Here is a 27,072-nt window from a genome sequence, read left to right as displayed (position 1 = left end):
ACAGATACATATAAACATTTTTATTTATAACAGTGCCGTTCCCTCCCCTAGCACCCCCCCATCCCCTCCCCTTGCTCCTGTTCCTTCCCGAGAGAGAGAGATGACTGACCTAGCTCCTTCAGAGAACCAATAAAGACATTTTCTGAAAGCGAGGAGAGAAAATTTTATTGCAAGACTTTTAGCATTACGAGTTGTGTTTGTGAGAGAGAGAGAGAGAGAGAGAGAGAGAGAGAGAGAGAGAGAGAGAGAGAGAGAGAGAGAGAGAGAGAGAGAGAGAGAAATGTATGGAAAAACAGATAAGGCGTGAAAGCTTTCAAAGGGAGATAGAAAAAGAGAAGGCAAAGGAATGAAAAGAAAATACAGGGAAGGGAAACACGGGAGGTGGTAAAAAGAGGCGTTAGGAAGATGAAGGAGAGGAAGAGAAATGATGCGCGGAGGTAAAAGAGAGGATTAAGCGGGCGTGTGGGAGGAAGGGAGGAGGAAGAGATGAATATAATGAACGAGGAATTAGAGATAAAAAGAGTAGAAGAGAGAGAGAGAGAGAGAGAGAGAGAGAGAGAGAGAGAGAGAGAGAGAGAGAGAGAGAGAGAGAGAGAGAGTAAGAGAGAGAGTAAGAGAGAGAGAGAGAGAGAATTTGATTACATTGTTTTGACTTTCTTTTACTCTCTCTCTCTCTCTCTCTATTTATCTATCTATTTAACTATCTACCTCTATATCTCACTCTTTTTTTTCTCTCTCTCTCACCTACCCCTTTCCCACACCTCACCTCACGTCACCTGTCCGGTCCTCGCCTCACCTGTGTCCACCTCTTGCATCACGCCGCGGATCAGGTCAGGCGAGGCAGGGAGCAAAGTTTTCTGACATAGTGGAGTTGGTAGAGACTTTTATTCCGTCTGACTCTCCGTATGTGTTTGTCTCTCCGGCTGTTTTTTTTTTTTTTTTTTTTTTTTTTGGTCTGCCTGTTTGTCTGTCTGTGTCTGTTTGTTTATCTTCTTTCTCCTCTCCTCTTCTGTTTTCATTCTTGTTCCCATTTCTCTTCATTTCTTTGTTTCGCTCTCTTGCCTTTCTCTCCGTGTCCTTCTCTCTCTTTGTTTCTCCCTCCACATCCTCCTTTTGTTTTATCTCCTTTTCTTCTTTTTGTCCTCCTTCTCCTCCTTTTCCTCCTCATCATCATCATCCTCATTCGTCTTCATCTTCCCTATCATGTTTTTTTATTTGTTATTATTGTTATTATTATTATTATTATTATTATTATTATTATTATTATTATTATTATTATTATTATTATTATTATTATTATTATTATTATTATTATTATTATTATTATTATTTTCCTCTTATACCTCCTCTTTCTCATCCTCGCCTTTTCTTCCTCCTCCTCCATTTTATCTGTTACGCCTGCACCTTTCGCTGGTTGACTGGTTCTTTAGAATGCTCCTCCTCCTCCTCCTCCTCCTCCTCCTCCTCCTCCTCCTCCTCCTCCTTCTCCCCCTTCCATTGTTGTTGCTTTCTTGTTTCCTTCTCCAGTGTTTTCATTTGTATGTCTCCTATTTATTACTGCTAAGATGATAATGATGACGAAGAACTACTACTACTACTACTACTACTACTACTACTACGACTATTACACTACTACGACTGATTTTGCTGTTGCTTTTATCGTATTTTTTTATTTGTCATTTTTTATTTATAATTTATTTTGTTGGTTATTTTTTTCCTTTATATCTTTTGCCATTTCATTTTTTCAGCACTTTTTCATTTTTTTCTTCTAAACAAAAACAGAGATATTTTGTAACTTAAAAAACACGGAATAAGTTAGTAATTATTCAGTTTATTAGATAGTTAATTTAGAAAAAAAGATATTAAAGTTCGAAATGATATTGGATGAGAGACGTATAGGAAAAAAAAAGAAGATGGGATTGTAAAGACTTATTATGTAGCGCCGAGGGTGGAAAACAAATACAAGGTGGAGAGCTAAAGATATTCGGGATAGGAAATCGATAAGACCAATGGATAGGCGGCTCCACTTTTCATCACGGATACAACTCGCCTCGCTGCCTCTTCTCCCTCCTCCTCCTCCTCCTCCTCCTCGTCTTTTCTCCTCCTACTCCATTCTCTCCTCTCTGAACTCCTTCCCTCTTTTCTTCCTCCTCTTCCTCTTCCTCCTCCTTTAGTCTGATGTATATTTGTGATCATTCTCTCTACCCCTTCCCCCATTTCTTGTTCCGGCCTGATACGCACCCTTGTTTTCCCTCCTCTTCCTTCTTCCCCTTCCCTCGCCTCCTCCTCTTCCTCTTCATCATCATCAGCATCATTTTCGTCCTCCTTCTCGTCCTTCCCCTAGTCCTCCTCCTCTTCCTCCTTCTCCTCTTCCTCCTCCTCCTCTCTGTGTGACACTCATCTAATCTATGCAGGAGGAGGAGGAGCATCATGGCATTACCTCCTCCTCCTCCACCTTCTCCTCCTCCTCCTCCTCCTCCTCCTCCTCCTCCTCTTATTAGTGGCGGGAGGAGAGAATCACAACACGGGATACCAACAACAGCTTATGTACGGCTTGATTTGATCCCCGTCTACCTTGTCCTCCCGCCCTCCCTCCTCCCCTGGTCTTCCCGCCGCCTCCTGCTTACTCCTCTCGTCTTCTGCCTCCCTCCTGCTCCTCCTGCTTCTCCCCCCGTCTTCTGCCTCCCGCCTTCTGCTTCTGCTTCTCTCCCCCGTCTTCTTCCTCCCGCCCTGCTTTTCTCGCCTTCACCCTGCTTCTCCTTTTTCCTCCCGTCTCCTTCCTCCCGCCCCTCTTCTTATTCTTTTCCCCCTCCTCTTGCCCTGGTCTTCCTTCCTCTTCCTGTCTACTTCTTCCCTCTCCTGCCCCTCTCCCTGCTCTTCCCGCCTCCTCTTTTCTACTCGTCCCTTCTCCCGCCTCTCTCCCTGCTCTTACCGCCTTCTTCCTGCTTCTCCTCTCGCCTCCCGCCCTTGACTCGTATTCTCAAACGCTTCTATTCAGGCTCTTGTTGCTTCTATTTTTTAAGGCCACTGAGAAGATAATTTAGGTTCTCATGAGTCTTTTTGTCGTTCGTGGCGTAAAAATCTTGCATATCTACTGTCAGGGTCATGAAACTACCCATGGAAATCCCTAAAATGTCTACGTGAGCCTCATTAACCTTTTTATTAAATATTTTCTCTATATTCGTATAACCTCACCTAAATCTGTATGTTTGGGTTGTATGGATTCACTTATATCTTCCCTTGTTTTCCTCATTTTCTCATTTCAGCATTTTCTTCTATATAACTTTCATTTTTATCTTCATTTCATTATTTTTCATCATCTCCATCCCGTGTTTCTGCTGGCCTCATCCCATTCTGCTTCCTTGCCTTATAATCACGTTGATGGGTGGGAGACGGCGCGGCCCTGTGACAGCCCGGCCAGGAGAGGGAGATAAGAGGGAGACACGCGTACGGGAGGTGATAAGGCAGAGAGGGAGGGAAGGACGCAGGGAAAGGGAGATACAGGGTGGGTGAATTCAATGAAGAAGAGGGAAAGATAGCGGAAGGGGAAAGCGGTGGATGAAACGAAGGGAGATATGGAGGAAAGAGAAGAACGTGGTGAACATTAGGGTTGTGTGGTGTTAGTAGCGTGGAGTGAGACATTGGGCATAAAGGGAAATATGAAAAGACAAGAATATATATAGGTTTTCGAGCAAGCTTCCTTCTTTGAGCCTAATCCTTTCTGTGACAAATTCGAACCTAAGGGAAACATGAGACGTATTTTCAGGGACTTGTTATTATTGGAGCATCATTTTGCGGGATTGTTTTTGTTGTCTAGATCCTCGCTTGCTCTCCTTTCATCATAAATAGTGAAGAAAGTCAGAGTTTTACGAGAGACGAGGGAAAAGGAGAACATGGGAGGTGGCGTAGGGATTGTGTGATAAAAGTAGCGTGTGATGCATAAAGGGAAATATGAGGAAAGGAGAATATACTTTTAAATTTTCGAATTGGCTTCCTTCTTAGACTCAAATACCTCTTCCCGTGACAAGCTCGAACACAGAGGAAGAATCAGACATATTTATACATTTTCGAACAGGCTTCCTTCTTTGACTAAATTCCTTCTTCCTACTGCGAACTCGAACATAAAGAAAGCATCCGTCATATTTTTAGGAGTTTGTCTTTGTTGACGTATGGTTTTGCGGGAAATCTTTGTCTTCTCACCGTAAATAACGATGAAAGTGAAAGTTTTACCAAAGATACGGGAAAGGAGAACATAAACTTTAGATTCCTTTTTCACGTTATAATTGAAAGCGAAAATGGCGAACAGAAAGGATGACGAAAAAAGGAAGGGAGGTATGAAGGAATGTTGAGTAAATGTGTATGCAATGTAAAGTAAATGAAGGAGGTAATAACTTAAGGGATAAAAAACAAAAGGAGAGGTATGGAAAGTGCTTGAATAGTATAAAGGAAAGGAAGATAAATATGATAAATGAAACGAAAGACACTTAGCATGGATGATGTTTCTGCTGGAGATTGACTGAATTTTTATGTAATTTGCAGAAAAAAACTCGAGGATTTGGCGTGAGCGTTCTACCTGTTCTCTGCCATCACCAGTCTGCCGTGTTATTTGTGTGATTGACGAGCAAAAACATCGGACAGTAGATATATTGTTTCTAACAGGTAAAAAAAAAAGTAATGATGGACCTTATTGCTGAAAGAACCAAAACACTTTATACATTGTTCGAACAGGGAAGGAAAAGCACATTCACTGAACAATTTGTATTCCGGAAAAGGCTTAAAATCAGTTCGTTGTTTTGTCTTGATTGCACTGTTATGTCATATGTTACTAGTGTTATGAAGGTGGTGGCTGGAGGAGATGATGACTATGAGGGGATGGGGTGATGTGTGATAGTGTTTGTTAAGAGCTAGCATGGCGGAGAGGAAGAGCCAGTGGTGGTGGTGGTGGTGGTTGGCGTGGTTATGGTGGTGGTGGTGGTGGTGGTTAAGAGCCAGTATGATAGTGGTCAGCCCGTGTAGTGTCCTGTCTTATTTGTGGTTGCTCGGGGTATGTCATATTAATTTGGGCCTCTGCGAGTGACGGTGATACGAGTATTACTATTATTATCATTATTATTATTATTATTATTATTATTAGTTGTAGTAGTAGTAGTAGTAGTAGTAGTTGTAGTTTCTGTTTTTCGTTTTTGTTGTTTTACTTGTTTTTCATGGGACAGTAAAGTGTGCAAATAATAAAGGTGAAAATAATACTGTTTCGCTAAAATACGGCGCGGTTCTAACAGTCTAATCACCGCCGTGCTCTCCGTCATCAGGAAGCGTTATCAGCTCTTTTATGAAATTATTGATCAAAGATTTATCATTAACATCCAACCCCCTCCCTCACGCCTCCCCTTTGCCTGGTCCCACCCCCTACCCCTTCTTGTCTGCTGCCCCCCTGCCCCCCCCTCCCCTCCTTCTCCTACTTTTCCTCCATATAGCCTTCCCCCCGGGCATGGTGGACGGCCGGCCTGACGGGTAATTACCAGGATTTAATTACTCCCTCATTGTCGTGGCTCAAAGGCCTCGTCGGGGCCACGCTGCCCTTCCCGCCGCTGCCGCTGGGCCCACCACCACCCCAAGGCCCCGGCGCCGCCGCCGCCGCCAGTAATTTGTTGCAAAGTCCGCCTCGCCGCGGGGTCGCACCTTTCATCTTCACGTGCTATAATTGTTTGCCTTGGGTGGGATTAATTTGTTGCCGTGAGCGTGTGTTTCCATTTCATCACCTCCGCGATCAATCATTTCCCGCACGCTGAATATTATTTATGCTCGTGACGCGGCAGGCAGTCCATTATGCCAATTGGTGCCTGAGTGCTCGCCGGCCGAGGCACGGCGCAGCGGCATGATAGGCTCGCGTTAGCTGTCGGGTCACCTGTCTGTCAGCACCTGTCTACCGCCCTGTTATCTGACCCTCATTAAAAAGGTATTCGTTGATGGGTTGTGTTGTCAGTGACCCACGTGGAAGAAAGAAGGAAAACGGGGGACTGACAGGCGGAAACCCAGATGATATTACAGATGAAAAAAATGTATAGATTGTTAAAAAGAAGCAAAAGAGCATTCCAAACACTATTTCTATTCCGCAAAATGCTTCAAATTTGTGTGTGTATATTAGTGTGTGTGTGTGTGTGTGTGTGTGTGTGTGTGTGTGTGTGTTTTGGCCGCTGTGTTGCCCTTTGACCCTGCACCCCTGACCCTTGACTTCCTTGTCCTGCAGGCGCTACGGGGGCGGCGCGGGACCTGCTGCGGGGCGTGGACGTGCCGCGCTACGCCTTCGCGGGGGGCAAGGCGACGCTGAGCTGCTCGTACGACCTGAGCGCCACCCGCCTCTACTCCCTCAAGTGGTACCACAATGGCACCGAGTTCTACCGCTACGTGCCCACCGAGCGCGAGCAGCCCATCAACATCCAGCCCTCGCACATCTTCTCCGTCAATGTGAGTGTTCGCCGCTTGCTCCTCTATTCTGTTCCTTTGTTCGCATGATAAACAAACCCATGTATTCAGGTTCTCTTTAAGCCACATTTGCAGGATCGACTAACGTAACTTTTTTTTTTACAACAAAGGATGCAGCTCAAGGGCACAAAAAAAGGAAACAATAATAAATAAAAGCCCGCTACTCGCTGCTCCTAAAAAAAAAAAAGAATCAAAAGAGGTGGCCGAAAGAGAGGTCAATTTCGGGAGGAGAAGCGTCCTGATACTGGAGTGTAAGGAAGTGGATAAAGTATCGCATATTTTCTCCGTCAACATGAGTGAGCTTCTTTCTGCTTTTTTCTGTTTTCTTTGCATGATAAACGAAGCCAAAGTTGCAGTATAAACTAAGCTATCTGAAATAATGAGATCCTATTGCTAGTGTAAGAGAGTCGTGGTACATCTTCGTCAACGTGAGTGTTCGCCTCTTATTGTTATCTTCTGTTACTAAGCTATCTAAGGTGTTGAGGTAAAATTCTTAGTGTAAGTGAGTAGGTTAGTCGGCGCACATCTTCGGTAACGTGAATGTTCGCTTCCTTCTGCTGTCTTCTTGGCTCTTGGTGGCAGGTTAAACCGAAATGAATGCTGAGTAATAAGAACAGGCTGGTTTTCTGACTGTTGGTAGATTTACAAGAATTTCTGCCCCTTGCACGGAAGAGAAACATCCATGATAATCTGACTAAACTGTCCTGTGACCTTCAGAGAGTCGCACTGATTCCCTAAACCCTTGATAATATGAGAAGTATTTTAGTCCGCACACAAAGTCTCTGATGACTTCGGCGTTTCACTCCATCATCCTTTCCTCCTCCTACAAATAAGTATAGTCAGACGAAACTCGAGGTATTGCGTAAGCCGTAAAGTGTTGTAGCCGTCTCTTAAGGAACTCTTCGCCGTAAATGTCTGGCACGGTCTGCTTTGATGGGTAACTTCGGTGCGTGTGTCTGAAAAGTTATGTTAAGTCGACGAGCACCGTAGACCCCGATGGAGAGTTGTTGTGGCCGAGGATGTTTGGTCTTAGTGCAAGTTCAACCCGTTTTCTTTCTACGGCCAAAGGAAAGAGTCGAAGGGCTGAGTAAGAAGAGAAATCACCCACAACATATTAATGCTATGAACCTATAAGGACGGTGAGGGAATTAAAAAGTGTGTTAGATAAGAACGAATTTGAAGCAAGACAGTATTGGACGTTAGATAATCAGAGGAAAAAGGAAGAGGAAGAAGAAAGAACTACAACATGCATTTAAGTTATACCAGAGAGAGAGAGAGAGAGAGAGAGAGAGAGAGAGAGATTTCACCTTTTTGATTTTGGGTTTCGTTATTCGTTTGTTTTCCTTGTATTGTTGTTGTTGTTGTTATTGATTGCAGTGGCATTGATGGTCGCGGTGATAGTGGTGGTAGTGATGGTTGCAGTGATGGTGGTGGTGACAGTGGTGGTGGTGATGGTTGTCGTTGAGTTAATGATATTGGTTCGTTCTCCTTCTAGTTATTACTTTCATGTTTATTGTTATTATTGTTGTTGGTAGTGGTGGTGGTGGTGGTGGTTATGATGGTTGTAGTGGTTGTAGTGGTGGTGGTGGTGGTACTGATGGTTGTAGTGGTTGTAGTGGTGGTGGTGATGATGGCAGGAGTGGTGGTGGTGGTGGTGACTGGTGAGTTCGCGTTTCAAATAGTACTTTTTTTGTCGACTAATAATAAAGTTGTGATCATTTTTTTCCTTTTTTTTTCTTTCTTACTTTCTTTTTTTCCTATTCTTTTTTCTCATTTTCCAGCTTTTTCTTTTTCTACATTTTCTTCTTCCTCATCTTTTTTTTCTTCTTCTTTTCCTTCCTCCTTTTCCTCTAATTTTTCTTCTTCCTCATCTTTTTTTTTCTTCTTTTCCTTCCTCCTTTTCCTCTAATTTTTCTTCTTCCTCATCTTTTTTTTTCTTCTTTTCCTTCCTCCTTTTCCTCTAATTTTTCTTCTTCATCATCTTTTTTTTCTTCTTTTCCTTCCTCCTTTTCCTCTAATTTTTCTTCTTCCTCATCTTTTTTTTTTCTTCTTTTCCTTCCTCCTTTTCCTCTAATTTTTCTTCTTCATCATCTTTTTTTTCTTCTTTTCCTTCCTCCTTTTCCTCTAATTTTTTTTCTTCCTCATCTTTTTTTTCTTCTTTTCCTTCCTCCTTTTCCTCTAATTTTTCTTCTTCATCATCTTCATTATCATCTTCCACAACATTTGAGGAACGAACGAGTTATAATAGCTGAGTTGAGTAAGCAATATTTGTCCTCGTTCTCAGTGTTGTTTTTCATGTGTGTTGCAACCGCTTTCAAAAGTTTCCGGCGCTGCATCATGATTTATTTCCCTGGAATCACTCGCTGCGCTTCACGCCCCTTTTCCATTAGTGAATTCTTTGATGCCTTTTCCAGGTAGCGCTAATCTCCTGTGACTTCGAATTATTTATTGCCTCACGCCTTTGTTCGGTTGCGTTTCTTTTTTTCTTTTTATTACTGCAAACTCCCAAGTGCTAATAGTAATAATGATAATAAAAGTAGTGATTCGCGATTTTATTAATTCATCCAGCCAGTAGTTTATATCTTTTCTCTTTTTTTTGCGTGTATAGATTCTTTTGATGGCTGGCAGTGTATTGTCGAGCATCTAATAATAATGATAATGATAATAATTCGTGATCTGTTTCTCTCGTTACTTTTATTTATGTGTGTTAGTAATTCATCCAACCACTGCTTTCTACTTTTTTTGCTTTGTTTTTTATTTTTGGGGCGTGTGTGTATAAATTTTTTCGTTGGCTGACAGCGAATTGTTTTTATTTCCATTATTTTCGGTCCGCCCATTTTTCAGTTTTCTCTTTCGTCATAAAACATTTTGCGCCGCATCCCAAATTTAGTTGCATATTCCGTTAGTCTCTGAAAATTTGGGTGCTGTTGTTGTTTTCGGGGGTTGGAGAGAGAGAGAGAGAGAGAGAGAGAGAGAGCCGTATGGGAACGAAGGTGAAATAGGGTTGAAAGGGTCCCATTCATAATTTGAGCGAAAGATACAAAAGAAAGATAAAAGACGAAAATAAAGCGATGCGTGTGAGAGAGAGAGAGAGAGAGAGAGAGAGAGAGAGAGAGAGAGAGAGAGAGAGAGAGAGAGAGAGAGAGAGAGAATCCATTTTCGTCCCAGAATCTAATTGCGAGTGAAGACAACGCCTCGATTCCGCCGTCAACCCCAATTACTCCTCCGCGGGACACAATTGACTCCCTCCCGCCCTCATAAACCACGACAAACACACCCCACACACCCCTCACCCCACTCCACCCCTCCACCCTACCTACCCCTGTTCGCCTCACCCACCCCACATCCAGCTCCACTTACCCTTCTTTCACCTTGCCCTCCCCTCCCTTACCCCAACTACTTCTCTGTATCCCACTTACCTTATCTTACCCCCCAGCACTCCCCTCTTATCACTCCTCCTACCGCTCTCTCTCCCGGCACACCCCTAACCTCAACCCACTCAACCTTCTCTCTCTCGCTCAACCCACCCTTTAAACCTCTGTCTTCCCTTCCTTCGTCCCCCATCACTTTCTCTCTCCGCCTCCTCCCCCATAGTCCTCACCACCTATTCTCCGTCACCTTGTCTCCCTAGCTTGGTTCTCAGCGTCACTGTTTTGTTCTCTGGTCGCATTTCTTGGCAGTTTTTACATCTTTTTTTTTTGTTCTTCCTCTCACTTTTTTTTCCTCAAAGTCCTTTCTTCCTCGTGTTCCTCTTTTGTTCAATCTCACTCTTCCTCTCACCCATAGTCTTTCTCACCCTTTTCTTCTCTCTCTCTCTCTCTCTCTCTCTCTCTCTCTCTCTCTCTCTCTCTCTCTCTCTCTCATTCCTTTTTTTTCCGCATCACTTCGCTTCTCTTTCTTTCCTCACTTTCGTAATCTCTTCTCTTCCTCTTCCTCTTCTTCTTTTCCTTCTGTCCACTCCCACGGCTTTTGTCTCTCTCTTTTCTATCTTCGTCAGTATATATATTTTTTTGTCAGACCATCTTTTACTCCACTTTCTTCCATTTTCTTCCTTTTTTTATTATCTTTCTTTTTTTGTCGCTATTTTATGTTGTTATTGTTTTTGCTGTTGTTTCTTCTTCTTTCTTATTTTTTCATTCATCACTATCGCCGTCATTTTCATCATTGCCGCTCCTTTTTTTATTTTCTTCCCCCTCCTCCTCCTCCTCCTCTCCTAAGCATCCACTCACCTCCCATCTATTATCTCACAATTTATATATCTCCATCATCTCCATATTCCCACTTCACTCACCCACCATCATCATCACAGCTTCCTCCTCCTCCTCCTCCTCCTCCTCTCATTACCTAATCATCTCATTCTCTTTTTTCTTCCCTCCTCATTCCTTCTTATACCTACACTACCGCACATATCAACACCTACCTATCCCTCCCTCTCCCTACCTCCCTCCTTCCTCTCTCCCTCTCCCTCTCTCCCTCCCTCCACAATCAGGTCTGGTATAACTTGTTCCCTCCTTCATCCTGAGCCGACGGAGAACACGTAATTAGCAGGGTAGAGAGATGGAGGAAAGAGGAAGAAGGAGGAGGAAAGGAAGGGGAGGAGTAAGGGAAGGATGGAGGGGAAACCGGAAGATAAAGAGGAGGGAGGGTATGAGGCCTGCAGTGAAGAGGTGGAGGAAAGACGTAGGAAGAGGAGATTAGGTGGGTAGTGGGGTGGAGGAAGGAAGGAAGATACAGAGAGGTAGAGAGGTGAAAGGGGGAAGGGTAAGGAAGAATACGTGGGTTAGAAGGAACGATGGAGAGAGAAAGAGAGAGGGGAAGGAAAATAATTATATAGGAGAGGGAGGAAGGACGAACAGAAAAGAGAGGGAGAAAGGAGGTAAGAGTTGAGAAAGAGAAGGAACGTAGAAGAGGAGGAGGAAAGGGGGGAGAGTACAAGGGTATGGAGGAATGGAGAGGAAGGGGGAGGGAGGGGGGAACGAATGGAGGGGGCAAAGGAAGGATAATAGGGGGGGGGCGTGCCTTTCATGTAACGCCAACCATGAAATGAGGTGACGTAAGGCGGAATCTCGACCATTTAGGCAACGTATGAGAGAGAGAGAGAGAGAGAGAGAGAGAGAGAGAGAGAGAGAGAGAGAGAGAGAGAGAGAGAGAGAGAGAGAGAGAGAGAGAGAGAGAGAGAGAGAGAGAGAGAGAATACAATAACAAATGAAAATACAGCAATACAAAAGATACCATTTAATCACAGATAGCTAGAAATTTGTACGTATTATTATAAGTGAAATAAACAAAGACTTACACCATTTATACTGCTTTATGTTACGCCACTATAAATGTAGAAAGAAGGAATTCATTACGATGGCTGTAAAAACAATTATTATGACAGCAAACTGGAGTCGTACAACATAATAAACAGGAATTACAGACAAGGAATGAATGCGTTGTGGACAGATATTGTAACAGTTCTATCGAGAAATTTGTCTGTGGTATTATAAATTTCCTTGATAATCTACTCGTGGTATCAATAGTCTACACATATGCATAGCGAGTGACGATAAAGACAATATGAGTTTGTTTTGACATTGAGAAACTTTTTTTTTATGTATGGAATGGAAAATGAGAGAGAGGAAAAAAGGAGAGAAAGAGAGAGAAGCAGAGACAAACAGATAGATAGAGACAGACAGACAGATGATATGAGTTTGTTTTGACATTGAGAAACTTTTTTTTATGTATGGAACGGAAAATGAGACCGGAAAAAAGGAGAGAAAGAGAGAGAAGCAGAGACAAACAGATAGATAGAGACAGACAGACAGATGATATGAGTTTGTTTTGACATTGAGAAACTTTTTTTTATGTATGGAACGGAAAATGAGAGAGGAAAAAAGGAGAGAAAGAGAGAGAAGCAGGAAAAAAACAGACAGATAGACACAGACAGACAGACATTTACCTCTTATACACCCCCACAAACACACCTTTTGATCAATTAAATAAATACTCCGGGCAGGTGACCTCTACTTTTCTTGTTTGTTTCCTTTCTTTCTGTGGACGTTGCACTTTTACTTAGTCACTCCATCACGGCAGAACAGATGCCATTTTAAGTTCCCGGCCCGGCTCGCAGTGTGTCTCCGTGCTTGTCAGGGAAAGATTGGTCTCTTCCTCCAAACTTGTGTGGTTTTTTTTTCTTTATCGGCAAGTTTGAGTGAGACGCGGCGACTCCCTGCTGGAAACACGGAAACTCGCTTCACCCTGCCTGTGTGTGTGTGTGTGTGTGTGTGTGTGTGTGTATGTCAGCGTCGAATATGGAAAGGCTTTCAGTGTGGTTTTGATTTTCCTTTTTTTTTTTATTTGCCATAGTTCAAAAAAGCGTTTTCGTCTTTTTTTTTTTCCATTTGTTTTTCTCCTATGTTTTCTGTTTTGTTTCCTTTCATTATTTTTCTTTGTCGTCGTCGTTAGGCTGTTGTCATTATGGGTGTTTTGTCGGATATCATTGTTGCTTTTATTGTTGTTTTAGTTAACGCCGACAAACAAACAGACAGTAACGGCTTTAATGTGTTGGAATGCTAACATCACACAGATTCTGCTGCTCAAAAAGGGCGTGGCATACAGTAAGGAAAGGCAAGAGAGGAAAAAAAGTAAAAAGGATGTTCAACTAAAGGATATCATCGCAAAAATGTCTGTTACGAATCACTATCTTTTGTTCAACTCTTCTCCATTCTGATGTAGATGAAAAATGATACTTGGAATGGTGTCTAGTGAATGGGAATGAAAATAAAGGAAGGAAGAGGAGGAGGAGGAGGAGGAGGAGGAGGTATATCAAATTACAAAACTCAATATTCCGCTAAAAAGCTGTTGTAATGTTTGTGTTTCATCGTGCGTTTCTGTAAGGGGAAAATTTCTCCTCGTTTCGGTTATTTTTGTTGAGTTCGATCATTATCTCGAAAATCCCCAACTTACTGTTTCATTCTTCATTTTATTATTCCTGTACCCTCATCTCCGGGTATCACCATATAAATTAATAATCATTGAAAGTGTATCATATCTTTGCCCATGAAAAAAGCTTCCATTTTTTTCCTATTTTCGAGTCAGCCAAGGAAAAAAAAAACTGAAAACAGGTGTCCGAAGTAACGCCGGAAAGTTTCTCAAGTTAATCTACTTAATGATGTTTTGTTTTGTTGAAGAAAGAAAAGCTCACTTCCTCCTCCTTAACTTGTCTTTCTGCTCAGCAAAGTAGAAAAAAAAGCGGAAGGAAAAACGAAACAGTGAACGATCTCAGTATCACTAAAATAAAAGGGAAAAAAGAACAGGAGTGAAATGAAAAAAATTATGGAATTTCAAGTGGCTAAGTGGAGAGCTCGGAAGGAGGAAGAAGAGAGCGTAAAGAGGAGGAGGAGGAGGAGGAGGAGAAGAAGGAGGGGGAGGAGGAGGAGGAGGAGGACGAGGAGAAGGAGGAGGAGGTGGAGATGGAAGAAGAAGAACAAGAAGAAGAAGAAGAAGAAGACGAAGAAGAAGAAGAAGAAGAGAAGGAATAGGAGGAGGAACAGGAAGAGACTGAGGAGGAGGAGGAGGAGGAGCCCGGTAATGGATAGGCCACACCGGTACGCCAGGCGCCCGAGGGAAGAGCCAAGTGATTCATATATCATTGAAATCTTTTAACGCCAACTTGCGAATTTTTACTTTCTCCCACGGCAGAGAGAGAGAGAGAGAGAGAGAGAGAGAGAGAGAGAGAGAGAGAGAGAGAGAGAGAGAGAGAGAGAGAGAGAGAGAGAGAGAGAGAGAGAGAGAGAGAGAGAGAGAGAGAGAGAGAGAGAGAGAGAGAGAGAGAAAAGAGAGAGAAAAGAGAGAGAGAAAAGAGAGAGGGAAAAGAGAGAGGGAAAAGAGAGAGGGAAAAGACTAGAAGAGAGAGAGAGAGAGAGAGAGAGAGAGAGAGAGAGAGAGAGAGAGAGAGAGAGAGAGAGAGAGAGAGAGAGAGAGAGAGAGAGAGAGAGAGAGATACATCGCACCTAAGGGAAGGATAAAGGGCTGGTTGAGGTGCCTAATAAATTAATTAAAACAGACTGATATAAATTTATCAAGATGAAAGAATGATTTTATCGGTATGGATTAACGCCTCCGTCCATCAAGGTAAAACACACGTAACTTTGTCTTTGTGCAGCGAGATGTGGTGAGGGGGGGGAGAGAGAGAGAGAGAGAGAGAGAGAGAGAGAGAGAGAGAGAGAGAGAGAGAGAGAGAGAGAGAGAGAGAGAGAGAGAGAGAGAGAGAGAGAGAGAGAGAGAGAGAGAGAGAGAGAGAGAGAGAGATTAATGGTGTGTGGTTATGTACGTATATGAGTATAAGTAATGAAATATGTATGTGTTTGTAGATAGTGATTTTTTTTAATATACTGTACTGCAAAAAGGCTTCAAATAGTTGGCAAACCGGTGAACTTCGCAGGTTATATACACAAGAGTGACATGGAGGAACGTTTGTAACATTTTTTTTTTATATGTGGCTCTTGAAAAAAAGGCGTCAGTCACTTGGCATATACTAGTAAGAGATATTAAGCGCACACTTCAGGTTACATACAAAACAGTGGTTGCGGTACATACCTAAATATTAATAACATACAAGAACACGTAAGAAAAAATGTACCGTTGAAGCGGGGAAATAATTTGTAGAACTCGTCGAATGTGCGTTGAGTTGATTTAATGTACAGCGTGTGGGGGACTCCTACGCCTCAGCCCTACAGCACACTGCACCATGCTGCGCCACCCGTGGGAGCCTGAATCAACACCTGAGTTACTTAGCGTAGGTGTGTTTGCCGTAGTGGCCCTGTGTTGCCGTTATGGGGGCTCTCGTTTACTAAAGATGAAACGCAGCGTTTTTTTATTCATTTCTTTTTTGATTCATTGATTTATTTGTTTTAGCCGTGTGAAAAAGATATCAACACACCATGGATTATCTTCACTCCTTTCCTTTTTTTTTCTGTAAGTCACTTTTTTTATCCCCAGGGCGATATAAAATGACTACTACTACTACTACTACTACTACTACTACTATTTTCCTTATTATTATTATTATTATTATTATTATTATTATTATTATTATTATTATTATTATTATTATTATTATTATTAATATTTTTATTACTGTTATTATCATTATTGACGACACATGTCCAGTAATTATTGCGAAGGGTATCAAAACCATGGGTTCTGAATACCTTCTTTTATAGTCTTTGTATAAGAGATCATGGTTTGTTTTCGGCGGTGCAGGTGTGTTACTACAGGGATGATCGTGCAGGTGTGTTTTGCAGGTGTGCAGATCAGGTCTCTCTTCCAGCAGCTGCTCTCATAGAAAATCCTCCCTCCTGGACCGGCGTGTGTAGTAAAGCTTCTTGGTGAGACCGTTCTCTTTATCCATTATGCAGATATGATGTCCATGATTTCCACCCTTTCCCTCATATTCAGTCGTACACATTTATCTTCTTTTTTTTTTAACTGCAACAAAATACAAATATCCGCCGTTATATTTAGATGGCGAGTGAATTATTCCCTTCACTATTATATATATTTATGTTGTAGTCATAATCGCTTTCCCTTACCATTGCTCCCCTCCACAAGTGTTCTTTTAAGCGTGTAGAAAATGCAGATGGCAATCAAATGTATATGGGAATGGGTAGGGGATGGGGAAGGGGGAAGGAGGGGAGTACTTGTTGGTAATGTTAGGGTGAAAGGTATAGACTGTAGAGAGAGATAGAAAAAAAAGAGACGGGGATGTAATAGAGAGTCACTGTGATAAAGCGAAGAGAAGCAGTAGTAGTAGTATAGTAGTAGTAGTAGTATAGTAGTAGTAGTAGTAGTAGTAGTAGTAGTAGTAATAGTAATAGTAACAGTAGCAATGCTCAGTAGGAATTGGATTGGATTGTTATTTTGGCTCATTACAGCATTTATTTTACGACCTTATATCTTCTCTGTTCATTATTATCATCATCAAGATACGTTCTTTCATCATTATTATAGCAAGTAGTAGAATGGATGGTTGTAGGGAAGAGGGTAGTGGCAGTAATAGTGGTGGAGGTGGTAAGCTGAAGTAAGGCATTAATAAAAAAAAAAGCGCTTCCTTCACCGTTGTTTATTGCGGCAGTTTTTCCCTCTTCGCGGCGTGTTAATATCCTTGTGTTCCAGGGCGGCGGGGTGAGGGAGGCGGGATCATGCAGTGAGCCATCGTGGACGTGCCTCGCGCAACGGCTGAGCCACCGAGAGCCAGGGGCGGGGATGCGGCGGGGCAGCTTTCCGGCATAAGCTTCCTCGCTCGCCTTTGCTCTCTGGATGGCGAGTAAATAAAGAAAGAGTAGTGTTAGAGCAGGAAGAACACGCTGGCCACGCTCAGAATAGGGACCGTGAAGGGGGAAGGATGAGGGAGGGGAGCAGGAGGGAAGGTGAGGGAAAGATACAGGAGAGCGGTCAAAGATAGAAGGAGCGAGGGAAGTAGCAAGCGATAAAACAGTGAACGCGGATGAGGAAAAAGACGAGGAACATGAAGGAAAAAGAAGGGAGATGCGAGGAGAGGAAGAGACAGTAAAGAGGATGACAAGAGGAAGTGAAGGGAAGAAAGAAGCAGAGACAGAGTAAATAAAGAAAGAATTGTGGTAAAGCAGAAAGAACACGCTTGTCACGCTTGGGATAGAAAGTGAGAGGAGTAAGGATGAAGGAGGAGGAGAAGGAGGGAAGAGGGAGAGGTAGAGATAGCAAGGTGGTCAGAGATAGGAGAAGGAAGGAGTAAGATATAAAACAGAAAGAGTAAGCTGGGAAAGAATGCGAAAAGAGAGGAAGAAAGCAAAAAAAGAATAAAGAAGAAATACGAAAGAAAGGAAAGAGACTGTAAAATTTGAAAGAGGACGTAAAGGGAAGGAAGAAAGGAGACATAGAGGAGGGGAAAGAGGGTAAAAAAAAAAAAACGAAAAATGTATGAAGGGAAAGGGACAGGATGCAGAAAAGATGTCAAGAAAGTGTAAAAGGAATTATGGAAGAATGTGGAAAGAGCAGAGAAAGGAGAATAAAGAAAAAGAAGAAAATGTGCGAGAAGTGAAAGAGACGTAAAAGGAAGGAAGAAAGAAGCAGAGAAAGAGGAGAGGAAGGAAAGTAAAGAAGAAGAAGGACGATGCAAAGAGGAGGAGAGTGACAGGGCAGAAAAGATGGTAAGAATGTGCAAAAGGAAGGAAAGCAAAAAGGAGAGAAAAAAGGAAGAAGGAAGAGGGGAAGCAACACAGGGCCGAATCACGTACTTTGAAGGCGTGAGCGACCAACCACCTGCTGCCTCCCGCCCCACAAGACGCTTTATTGACGCCCCGCACCGAAGGGAGGATTGGCGGGGCTTTGGGGCGCGGCGAGGGGCAGGCCAGAGCCACGCTTGACACCCCACCAGCTACCAGCACCCACCCACCAACCCACCGTGACCACCACCACCAACAACAACAACAACAACAAAAACCCACCCACCACTACCACCCATCCACCATCAGCCACTAGTACCAGGATGGGGGGCGGGGGCGCTTTGACCCAGCTATTCTCCTTCCTATCTCTTCCTTAGTGCCTTTCTGTCCCTTGCCTTCTCCCTTATTCCCTCTCTCCCTCTTACTACTGTGCTCTCTCCTTGTCCTCTCGATTTTCCTCACCTTCCTCCTTTCCATCTTTTCACCCATTTACTTTTGGTTCTGTGTTGCTCTCATTTGTCTTTCCTCCTTCTCCTGCTTCCTTTCTGTCATTCTTCTTACCCCTTCTTAATCCTTTTCTCCCTCTGTTCTTGTACTCTTATGGTAGTGGTGCAGCATCGAAGCGTAATGGTTTGGGGTTGGTGTGATATACTTAAGTTAAGGAAGGGAATTTGTGGAGGGGTCTAAGGAGGGTTTAAGAATGGGTTAGTGCTGCTTAAGTTGTTGTTATTACGTGTGAAGGTGCAGTGAAGAGGTGATGTAGGGAGAGACGGCGGGAGGGAGGAGGAGAGAGATGGTGGAGAGGAGGAGGATGGAAGGATGAGTGGATGCTATGGGAAGGAGTGAAGGATGAGAGAGCGAAGGAATGGTGGAGGAAAAAGGTTGGGGATGTATGGATGATCGAGGTGTGGAATGAATGAATGAAAGGAAGAAGAAATGTAGAGAGAAGAAGGGCGGGAAAAAAGGAAAGAGAAGAAAGAAGAGGGTGGGTTAGTTCGAACATGACTGGTAGTTTATAGAGAGGGAGAGAATGATATGCGTACTACATAACATATAATTACAGTGGTGGTTACATATGCTATAACAAACGTAACGACAAAGCGAAAAAGAAGAAAGAAGGGAATGCGCGAGTGAAGTAGAACACAACGTAATTAGTGGTGATTGCTGATGATTGTCCGCGTTTCACTATCTGGAACCCGTGCTCGCTCGAATGATTCAGCTCCTGCATCTACCGCCTACTGTCAACCACCAACCCATTACTTCCCAACATTCAGCTCCTAATGCACTAAAAAAGGAAAACGCAAGAGAGCATTAAGTATTTCATCATTCGAAAAGCGACGATGTAGTACTTAGGGATGAATATTGCCACTCATTACGCTGAAAACTTACACATAAGGAAAAAAAAAACTATCTGATCTATGAGATAATTTTGGCATCTGACACTATCTGATCTGCGTAGTGCCCTCAGCCAGTCACGATCCGCCGTCTACTCTTCCCAGGACACACAGGTTGTCAATTAGGGTTTTACCTCACCGATTACGTTCCATTACCCGTTGTGCTTGTTTTGTGTGTGGGTCGTTTATCGTTTTCTCCGTGATCAGCCGTCCCGCCCTTGCACTTCCTAACACGTGATAGAGGAGAGGAAAGAGGTGGATGAAGGAGTGTGGTGTGCCCAGCGTCTTCTCGCTACCATCACCATTACCATCACCTTCAGGTTAGATTGTCACTTGCGGTAATTCTAGTTGAAGAGCTTCGTCCTTATGACACTCCTAATATATTTTCAAACTCTTAACTTCTTCTGTCTCTCCCATTATTATTTTTTATTGGTGCGTTTTAGGTTACTCTCGTAGTGGCGTTAGGTTGCTAGTTTGGTGGGGCTAGGTTGCTACTTTCGTGACTATTTTGACTATTCATGCTATTTTGATGAGTTACGCTGCTATTTTGGTTGGACGGGATGATTGGAAATTTAGAAGAAGAGTTTGAAAATGGTGACAAAGGGAGGAGTGACATAGGCGAAGGAGAATGGAAGGAGAAGGAGGAGGAGAAAAGAAGAAGGAGAAGGATAGAGTTGGTCAGCCTTGGAGAGAAAGGAGGATCAGGGTGGAGAGAAGAGGGGAGGGAAGTTTTCAGACGTGGAGAGTGATGAAGGGAAGGAGGAGGAAGGGAGTTGTGTGTAAGGGAAGAAAAGTCGTGGAGGATCGAGAGGGATGGAGGGAGGGGAAGGGGGGAGGGGATAGAGACGAAGAAAAGTGGAGGACTGGAAGACGTAGAGTGAAGGAAGGAAAGAAAGTTGGTCCGACAGAAAGAGAGAGAAATGGGAGGGAAGGGGAATAGAAAGCCAGAGAGAGGGGGGGGGGGGCAGGAGGAAAGATGGAAAGCCAGGAGAGAAGAGAATAAGTTGATCAAGCAGAGATGTGAAAAAAAGAATCATAAAAAAGGAAGGAAGGAAGGAGGGCAGGAAGGAAACCCAGATTGTAGGAGTGAGCCGGAGGACTGGAAAGCAGAGGGGAAGTAGAGTTGGTCAGGCAAAGGGAGACGTGCAGGACTGGGTGGAGGGTGGAGGGGAAGGAGGAAGGATGGGTGGAGAAAGTGGAAGGCGGAAGGATTGAGGGTGGAGTGGAGGGGAGGAGAGTGGAAGGAGAATGGGCGGAGGGAGGGGAGGGTGGGGAGTCATGTACGTGCTCACAGGCCAGTCATTCCACAGCTGGAGGTCGTCCTTCACTCCTGGTTCAGCCCCGCACCTGGCCGGATCCACGCACCCATTTCTCCTCTCGTTAGCCTTGTTTACCTTGCCATCAGCGTCCCTGTGATATATATATATATATATATATATATATATATATATATATATATATATATATATATATATATATATATATATATATATATATATATATATAGTGGTGGTAGGCAAGGCCGGGTGTTATGCAATCAACTCAAGTCGACAAGTAAAAGGCGGGCTGGCAGGAATTATGACGCCGAACACTTGTTTCCTCTCAGCATGTGTTATCACTGAATGAAGCGTGTGATGTTCAAGTTCCCGTCCGTACGTGTGCGGTGTCAGTATGAATTCTTGAATAACTTTTTGATAGATATATAATGGTTTCATGTTTATTATTTTCATATATCAAAGAAAATATAGAAATATGTATTTAGAAATGTTAGTTACACACAGACACACACACACACACACACCGTTGGACAGATTTCTTGTTGCTTTCGGTCTTTTCTTTCTTATTCCATCATAGTTTTATTTCTCCATTTTCATCATCCATCGAGTTTCAGGATTTTGCTTCTATTCCTTTGTGTTAACGTTTTCTATCTTATTGGTTATTTTACTTTGTTCATGTTTCATAATTCTCTCTCTCTCTCTCTCTCTCTCTCTCTCTCTCTCGTGTGTTCTCCAGGTGATCCCTTCCCTGACCTTGCTTTGCACACTCTCAGGTAATTGGTACACCTGTGAGGCAAGACTGTGTGTGAGTGTTGATAGGGAACCAAAAACCCTCACACACTCTGTCTCTCTTTCTCTTTCCCCTCCTTCCTCCCATCTTTCTCTTTCCTCTTCCATCTCTCTTGTATTTCCTCTTATTTCATCCCTCCCCCTCGCTGAACTCTACTTTCTCTTTCCTCTATTTCCTCCCTCTCTCAATCCTCATCTCTCTCTCTTCCACGCATCCTCCTGAGCTTCTCTCTTTTCCCCATGTTTCTCTTCCGTCTAACTTTGCTTTTATGTCCTGGTTACTGTTCACTTTAGTTCCTTTTGCTTTCCGCGTTTTTTCCCCTTTTTTTCTTGCTCTATACTTTGTTGATATTTTTTTTATAACGTTTTGTATTTATTATTGTTTTGTTTTGTAATCTGTATTTCTGGCTGCTCTGTTTGCCTTATTTTCTTTCTTTCTCTTTACTTTCATGATACCTTTTTATATTTTTTTTATTGTTTTGTTGTACTTTTTTATTATTTTTTTATCTGTATTTCATCGTGTATTGCAATCTGTAACTATTTTTTAGTGTTTTCGTGTGTGTGTGTGTGTGTGTGTGTGTGTGTGTGTAGGTGTGGTTTGTATTAGGAGTGGACATACGGCTGGCCAGGCTCGGTTATCCTGGCCATATGGCTTAACACAGCAGCTTCAGTGAAATTACGAAAATGAAAGCATAATTATTTCGACTTTAAGCTCAGAACACATTGGCCTGAAGGAACACGCCATTGAGTGAGAGGACGACAGACTTCCCTGAGCCACACAACACGGCAATTAGTACCCGGGGTCCGTTAGAATTTACTACCGATTAAAGCGGATTATGATTATTAATATTGTCCCTTCATCAGGTGTACAAGGCTTGAGGCGGTATTGTCTGATTGATTCTTTGCTCTGATGATTTTTCTTATAAGTGATGTCTTCTGTGTATTAAATTTAGTTGTTGTGGTATTATTATTATTATTATTATTATTATTATTATTATTATTATTATTATTATTATTATTATTATTATTATTATTATTATCAGTAGTAAAAGTAGTAGTAGCAGTAGTAGTAGAAGTAGTGGATTATGGTGGTGGAGGTGGGGATGGTTAGGGGGTGACAGTGGTGTGTGTGTGGGGGGGGGGGGGGGCGGTGTCCAGTTCTCTATATCAATTTGTCTCCGTCTTCACTGTCTATGTCTGTTTGCCTGTATTCCCTTTTCTGTTCACTAGTAGCGTCCGTTTTCACAGACACAAACAAGAGACGGTAGCTTAGCATGATGATCCCATTTATCCATCACACTAACCAAAGTAGTACTGTCCTCTCTCGACCCCCGCGCCCCTCCTCCTCTCATCTTTTCTGTCTGTGATGCAAAGTCCCCGCGGGAGGCACTCGCTATTAATCCTGTTGATGTGAATGTAACAAGCTCAGCCTTATCCTCCCTTTTTCTATCCCGGGGCTCCCTTTGTGTCGCTCCCGGCATTGTTATCTCGACCCGGAATGTGTTTAGAGTATATAATTAATTTGCCGGCCATCAAAAAGGCCCGTTTGATTTGCTGATTTGCATGTGAATGACAGATCCATCACGCATCCCGATTTTGCTTTTTTTTTTAAGTGTGTGTGTGTGTGTGTGTGTGTGTGTGTGTGTGTCATCGTTAGCGTAACAAGAATACAGAATCCTCGTTACAGTCCAGGTGTAAACACATGGTGCTATGTTTGGGTGTCAGATGATCAAACACACACACACACACACACACACACACACACACACACACACCAAAACACTGAAGAATAAGTAAATAAACGTATTCGCTGTCCTGTTATGTATATATTTACTGGTGAAAGAAAACTTGTATATATACGATAAAGTAATTATAATAATGACTTGTCTTGACTTCCATAACTTTCGACGGCAAGAAGATTGTTAATTTATTTACTTTTCTATGTATACATGTTTATTTTTTGTTGCAATGCTATTTATATTGTTTGTGTCCCTTATATAATAATAATAAAAAATATAGTTATCCCACGCCGTCGCCATCGACCACCGCTCCATCGCATCGTGTGAATCAGCTTACACGTCAATAGATCCATTCCCTCATTCACTCACTCGGCCGTGCAAAACATCGCGGTCCCGGACAAAACTGTTTACCCGCAGAATAGCGCGACAATAAAAATAACCGCTTGCATCACATACTTTGGGGGCCAATACTTCAGTGGTCCGTGTGGGTGGCTGTGTGTGTGTGTGTGTGTGTGTGTGGGTGGGTGGGTGTTTTGATTATACGCGAAAGAAAGGAGAGTTGAATTGCCTTTGATGGACGTACAAACACATTTGAATCCCCGTCTTTACAGAAGGACGCTTATTCATGGAGGAGATGGGGATGAGAGAGAGAGAGAGAGAGAGAGAGAGAGAGAGAGAGAGAGAGAGAGAGAGAGAGAGAGAGAGAGAGAGAGAGAGAGAGAGAGAGAGAGAGAGAGAGAGAGAGAGAGAGAGAGAGAGAGAGGAAATTAGACGAGAATGAGATGGTCTAGAGTGACGAATGAGGTGCCGGAGAGAGAAAAGGAACGAAAGGAAACCGAGGGAACGTAAGGAAGGAGAGAAAGGAAAACAGGAGGGAAGGAGAGAGGGAAAACGAAAAGAAGGGACGAGAGAAGAGAATTAAGGGAAGGAAGGAAAGACGAAAATCAGGAAGAAAAAACAAGTAAACAAGTGGAAGTGAGCGAGGATTGGATGGAAATGTAAGGGAAGGGAAAAGGAGAAAAGTGAAGGAAAGAAGTATAATGGAAGCCGGGAGGGAAAAACAAGATGAAACGAGGGAGGGAGGGAAATGGATGGAGGGGAATGAGAAGTGAAGGGAAGAGAGGGAGAGGAAAAAATCTAATCACAGTTCCTTTGTCTTTCGTTCTGTTTGCGTCCCCTTGGCTGCCGTGTTGTCGTTGTGTGTTGGTAAGAAGGGAAACTTTTTTATTTTATTTTATAGATTGATGGATATTTCTGATTGCTGTTTGACTAATGTGTGCTGTTGATTGTTAGTGTTTGTTTGTCTGTGTTTGTCGTTACCTGTTTTTTTTCCCGTCTGTTTGTGTCTTGGCGGCACACCTCATTTAAATTGTTGGATATGTCTTTCCTTCGTCATCGCCGCCGCCGCCGCCATCGCCGCCACCCAGGCCATCGCGGCGGCGTTGTCGGCCATCGCGCCCCAAAAAAGGTTCGAGTGGCCGGCTCATTATCTGTGTAACACTTCATCGTGCAGCTTAAAATGAAAGTCTCCTCTTTTAGCTCCTCCAGCCCCTTCTTCACCCGAAAAGGACCATGTTAAATGCAGCGGCGCGGCCATTATGTTAATGAGCATAATGGACGCCGGGCACATGCCGGCCACTGCCCCGCGCCTCTGTTTTGGGACACGCGGAGTTGTGTTGGGAGGTTTGTCTGCGAGTAAGGTCAAATTCAGTCTCTCGTCTGATATTTTACTTTTTTTTTTTTTGGTCACAGAGTAACCAAGCAACCTCTTCCTCTGCTGTATTGTTTATTCCAACGGGGGCGCAAGGTGAAGGCCGCCTCAGCCAGTTTTGTCCTCCTGAGGCTTCAATCCGTGCCGAGGAAACCGAGCAACCTTACCCTCGGCGAGGCTGTGTCTCGGGGACGGTAATTACCCCTGAACGGCTGCCTCATAACCCTCAAGTGATGCTGATTCGCTGCAGCATCTGTAAGTGCCGGTGCCTTCCTTCTCCGTCCTCCTTCCTCCCTCCCGTCCCACCTCCTCCCCTCCTCCCCAGGGCCATGATGGAGGAGCCTCAAGAGGAAGGTAAATGAGGCCAGTCACTTGGTTTCCCCGCGGGGTCGATTTTGTCTCGTGCCGGAGAAGCTAATAGAAACCCTCCCGCGGCAGGCAAGGCAGGGCGGGAGGGAGGGAGCGGGCGGCACGAGGCGTTACTCCTCCCGCAGGAAATTAATTGATCCATCAGGCGCGGCGTGACGGGTGACGGCCGTCGCCTGTCCCACGCAGACCTTTCTTCATCCGTCAATGTCGCGGCGGGAGGCCAGGCGTGACACCTCATTACCGTCGCCCATGACACGCCCGGCGCCGCACTCCGCCCCGCCTCGCCGCGCATCGCCTTTCCCTGCCCCTTCCTGGCCTCACCCCTTCCTCACTGCAGCTCCTCCTGGGTTATGTATCCACGTGAGAGGGTTTCCTGGACTCACGCCGTCAAAAGAAGGCTCCCTCACCCCGTCGCCCCCCTGCCCGTAAGAAGAAAACAAGTGAAGCCTTTGCGACGCGATCTCCGAGTCCAAAACACCTACTGCGAATTATTTGTGGCGCGTTTTGATATCTTCGTTGTTGCGTCCGCGGCACAGCCCACGACATATTACCAATGGGTGGAGGAGGAGGAGGAGGAGAGAAAAATACCTAAAACAGCAAAAAAACATTATTATAAGAAGAAAGAGAAAACCAAGACGCGAAATATAAGTAAATTATAGAGGAAACAAGTGTTAATAGCACAAAAGAGGAGGTGGAGGAGCATTTTGGGGTGTATAGGCCGCCATAACACACACACACACACACACACACACACACACACAAAAACACACACGCATAACATACATCCTGCAGGCGGGATGCGCAAGCCAAAGTTTCCCCGGGTTCGATCCCCTTTACGGAGGCACTCTTCCTGCGCGCTAACAAGAGTCTGACTCCGACGCCAAACTTGCGAGTTCAAGGAAAAGGAAGAAAAAAAAAGTTCCCTTGACGAGCCGCGCCAGTCGTTAAGGGGGAGGGAGGAGGAGAAGGGGGAGGAGGCAAGAAAGCTAAAAATAGTATAGGGAATGAAAGGAGGAAGATGTGTTGAACGTAAACTAGAGGAAAAAGAGGAAAAAAGATGAGGCAAGAATGCTAAAAATAGTATAAGGGAAGGACGGAGGAAGATGTGTTGGAATTAAAGTAGAGGAAAGAGAGGAAAAGGAAAAGGAGGAGGAGGAGGAGGAAGTGAATGCAAGTAAGATGAAAATATTATAGGAAAGAAGAGTAAGATGTGAGAAAGATAAAGTAGGGAAAAAGGAGGAAAATGGAGGAAGAGGAGGAGAAGAAAAATATGACAACAACAACAATAATTGGAAAAAAGTAGAAGAATCGAGGCGTTGGGGAAAAAAAGAAAAAAATAAGGCGTAGTTGATGAAGAAAGGCAAATAAAAAAGTAACAGCATCAGGAAGTAAAGGAGAAAGTGGCAACGAGGATAAGAGTTAGCATAAAAAAGGAAGGATCAGAAGGCGGATGCGGAAGAGAAAAAAAAAAAGAAAACAACAGAAACAACAGAAAAGCCAAGAGAAGCGGAAATAAGAGGATAAAAAAGGAGGAAAAGAGAAACAAGAGGAAGAGGAGGGGAAGGCACAAACACGAAAAAAGTGGAATCATAATAAAAAATAAAGAGGAAATAAAAAAAGAGGTTTTAGTAAGGGAAGAAAGAATAGGAGGAAATTGTCCAAGGAAGCAAAAGGTGGATTAAAGAAAAAAGGGAAAAGAAGAAAGGAAAAATTGTGGTTTGAGGAAGGGAAGAAAATGAGGGAAAATAATTATAATATGTAAGTGCGTGAAAATTATCTTTATAGACGTTAAATAATTATAGAGAAGAGAGGGAAAGAGAAATAGGGAGTAATTTTTCTGATTGGTGAGGGGAAGAAGGTGGTTATGTGGAGAATAAAGAAGGACTAGACTCGATATCATGGTGGAGATGGTGGTAATGGAAGAGGGAGTGGATGAGGGTGAATTAGAAGCTGGTTGTGGTGGATGAGGGAGATGGTGATGGAAGGAAAAGAAAAAGCAAGAGGAATCAGGGGAAAAGAGGGGAAGAAGGGGAAAAAGACTGACAATTGACGGTGGTTTGGAGGTGGTGGTATAGGAGGGAAGGGTTGGCGCATTGTTGGAGGCAGGGAAGCGGGTTTTGT

The 27,072-nt window shown here is 43.5% G+C and overlaps 1 protein-coding gene across 1 annotated transcript in view; it reads left to right on the top strand.

Moving 5' to 3' along the window:
- Nucleotides 1–5,875: 5,875 nt before the first annotated feature.
- Nucleotides 5,876–27,072, top strand: part of LOC126982416 (uncharacterized) — a 38,546-nt gene continuing 17,349 nt past the window's right edge. Inside the window, exons 1-2 of the mRNA XM_050834463.1 lie at nucleotides 5,876–5,888; nucleotides 6,248–6,465. Of these exons, the coding sequence (XP_050690420.1) occupies nucleotides 5,876–5,888; nucleotides 6,248–6,465 (231 nt within the window). The remainder of the gene's footprint in view (nucleotides 5,889–6,247; nucleotides 6,466–27,072) is intronic.

The sequence above is a fragment of the Eriocheir sinensis genome, chromosome 51 (genome assembly GCF_024679095.1).
Source record: "Eriocheir sinensis breed Jianghai 21 chromosome 51, ASM2467909v1, whole genome shotgun sequence".
NCBI lineage: Eukaryota > Metazoa > Arthropoda > Malacostraca > Decapoda > Varunidae > Eriocheir > Eriocheir sinensis.
Note: the sequence above shows the minus strand (reverse complement) of the source record. Positions and strands in the feature narration are given on the sequence as shown.